A 1,266-nucleotide genomic window follows, 5' to 3' on the forward strand; every position below is an offset into this window, starting at 1 on the left:
TTAGATAATTTCAATTCTTTTCATAATTTAATTTTCTCTTATAATTTACTCTAAATAATATGTACTTGGGGGTTTTCTGATTTTGTTTCAGCCATCCAATCTCCATAAACTCTTAATATTTGTGCTTGCAAATTTATATCCAAATCTTCTTTGTACATTAAATTACGTAAAAGAAATCTTCCAACATATACATCCTTTCTAAGTCGTGCTAATAGAGATTCTTGATAAAGTAATTGATCTTGAATTTTTTGTGGTATATCTTTTTGTTTTGTCAAAATAGCTTACATAAAAAAATTTATAATATGTATAATATATAAAAAAAATATAATATAAAGTGTAAAATAAAAATAAAATATTATAATTTATAATTAAAGTGTTATAACATTTTTTGTTATATATACCTAATGCACGAGTAGCAATTTGCAAATCCTCTTTATCTGCTGCTATTTTTGATATTTGTAAATATGTATTAAAAAGTGCATTTTTAATATTTATATTATCAATTAAAGTATTATTTATTTGAAACATTATAGTTCTTTGAGTTAAAATGGGTTCAATATATTGAAAATCACTAAAATTTGCAACATCTTGCTGTTGCCATTTATGCAATATTTGTTCATATTCATCTTGTTTAGCAAAACTTAATTCCTCAATTTCATTAATTAATTGTAATTGCATTAATTTTTCATATATAGTTTTATTATTTTCTAAAAATAATCAATCTTTAAATAAACATAAAAATATTAAAAATTTTAATAAATCTTACCTAGACTAATGCTTCTAAGTGCTTTTATAATGCTAATGCGAGCATTTTGAATTGCATCTTGTATACCTATTTTATTACCTTCATGAAAATATTTTAATGCTTGATAATGATAAAAATTATAATCATGTTCAGATACTTCTAATTTTAAATTACAGTTATTCTGTGTGTATAAAATTTGATTTGTTTCACAAATATTCCAATTACTAAGTCGCCAAGCACATTCATATTGAATCTCTTCATCTATTTTTGCACCATTCTTCAACATAATAGATATAAAATTACTAAGTAAATATTGAAGACCTGATTGTTGTAATCCATTTGCCATTTCTGAAATACATAATGTATTAAATATAAATTTATTTAATTCATTAAAATTTTATAATTAATATAATTTAATTCTAATTAATATTTTAGAATAAAAAATTTAAAAAAACATAATATTTATAGATTTTAAATAATAATCCTTTATCACAATCTGAAAGATAAATATAAATTGTAAA

General features: G+C 20.5%; 1 protein-coding gene across 1 annotated transcript; it reads right to left on the reverse strand.

Moving 5' to 3' along the window:
• Positions 1-6: 6 nt before the first annotated feature.
• On the reverse strand, positions 7-1,125 carry LOC102676397 (serine-protein kinase ATM-like). The gene is made up of 3 exons (XM_006625157.2): positions 767-1,125; positions 402-707; positions 7-280 (listed from the first exon to the last, which is right to left on the reverse strand). Exons 1-3 carry the CDS (start codon positions 1,089-1,091, stop codon positions 51-53), a joined length of 861 nt encoding a protein of 286 aa, XP_006625220.1. The 5' UTR covers positions 1,092-1,125; the 3' UTR covers positions 7-50.
• Positions 1,126-1,266: the final 141 nt, after the last annotated feature.

Source organism: Apis dorsata, unplaced genomic scaffold (assembly GCF_000469605.1).
Source record: "Apis dorsata unplaced genomic scaffold, Apis dorsata 1.3 scaffold_51156, whole genome shotgun sequence".
Taxonomy (NCBI): domain Eukaryota; kingdom Metazoa; phylum Arthropoda; class Insecta; order Hymenoptera; family Apidae; genus Apis; species Apis dorsata.